Source organism: Sinocyclocheilus rhinocerous, unplaced genomic scaffold, assembly GCF_001515625.1.
Source record: "Sinocyclocheilus rhinocerous isolate Xijiao unplaced genomic scaffold, SAMN03320098_v1.1 scaffold112, whole genome shotgun sequence".
NCBI lineage: Eukaryota > Metazoa > Chordata > Actinopteri > Cypriniformes > Cyprinidae > Sinocyclocheilus > Sinocyclocheilus rhinocerous.
This window is the reverse complement of record NW_015644008.1, coordinates 736287-737522: the sequence shown is the minus strand read 5'-3', so window position 1 is coordinate 737522 and position 1236 is coordinate 736287. Positions and strand designations below refer to the sequence as shown.

The 1236-nt window shown below is 33.0% G+C and overlaps 1 protein-coding gene across 2 annotated transcripts in view; it reads right to left on the bottom strand.

The window, feature by feature from the left end:
* Window positions 1-1236, bottom strand: part of viml (vimentin like) — a 13298-nt gene that overhangs the window by 5100 nt on the left and 6962 nt on the right. For both annotated transcript variants that reach the window (XM_016575411.1, XM_016575410.1), the window contains exons 4-5: window positions 352-513; window positions 4-63 (exon numbers count right to left, since the gene is read on the bottom strand). In XM_016575411.1, the coding sequence (XP_016430897.1) occupies window positions 4-63; window positions 352-513 (222 nt within the window). The remainder of the gene's footprint in view (window positions 1-3; window positions 64-351; window positions 514-1236) is intronic.

Genomic DNA, 1236 nt, shown 5'->3' with positions numbered 1-1236 from the left:
CTCCTGCTTGGCCAATCGCAGAGCTTCATTACTCTTGTTAGCCGCTTCCGTCAGGTCAGCAAACTGACAGTGAAGGAAGACACACGTTAGCAAAGGTAGGAAGAGGTTGTAAACAGAAGTAAAACTTAAACGCAAGAAGAAAAAAAGAGGTGAAAAAGACTAAAAATAAAAGTGATTTTAGGAACTAGTTATTTCATACTTTTAACTCTCATTATTTCATCCCTCACATGAGAGTTAAAAGCAGAAGGAGCTCATCTGAAAATTACGACTTTTAGGAGCAAGATAGAGATAGCAAAGGATTAATGTTGATAAACAGAGGAAAGCCCTGGTGAAAAGGCTCATGTTAAATACCTTGGATTTGTACCAATCCTCTGACTCCTGGATGTTTTTGGTTGCCAGGTTCTCGTACTGCAGTCGGACGTCTCTCAGAGCAGCTGTCAGATCAGGTTTGGCCATGTCCATATCCACCTGCACCTGCTGGCCCTGGATCTGTGCCTGCAGCTCAGCCAGCTCCTACAGACCGACAGACAGAGAGATTCCTGTGTAGTGCTTTCTGAATAGCACCTGCCATATCTCTTTTTTTCTTGTGTTGTGATCATACAAATAGAGCTAAATACTGACATTTGTAATGCTAGGGTGTTGCGTACGGTTGCCAGGATGTTTCAGTTTAAGCAGCACAGATGGTTTTGTCATTTGGTACCATTTATGTTTCTGACTGCTCCTTCAAACATAGTCAGTTTATTGTTTATTATTTACCTCTGGAATTTACATTTGTATGACAAGTATGAACCCTTGAAATTAATATATCTAAAGAGTTACTTTTTAGTACGCAATGATCTCCAAGAAAAAAAAAAGTTCTCCCTCCTGAGGTTTGAATTTGGAAAAGGAAAAGATCCTTGAACTTTTTGTTAGGAACATAAATTATATGATAATAAATTATAATAATTTATTCATTTATAATAAATAAATTTATAATAATAATGTACTTTATTATAATATTAATATTAATAATTTTTTATATACATAATAAAGTTTTATGTTTGCAAATTAGACATTAAAAATCATGAACAGTTTACATGATTTTATACCTACACTTGTAATTAAATTAATAATCAAATTAATAATTTTATTATAATAATAATAATCCTAATTAAATAATTTTTATATACATAATACAGTTTTATGGTTGCAAATTAGACAAAGACAGTTATGAATATTTTAGACTTACACTTATAA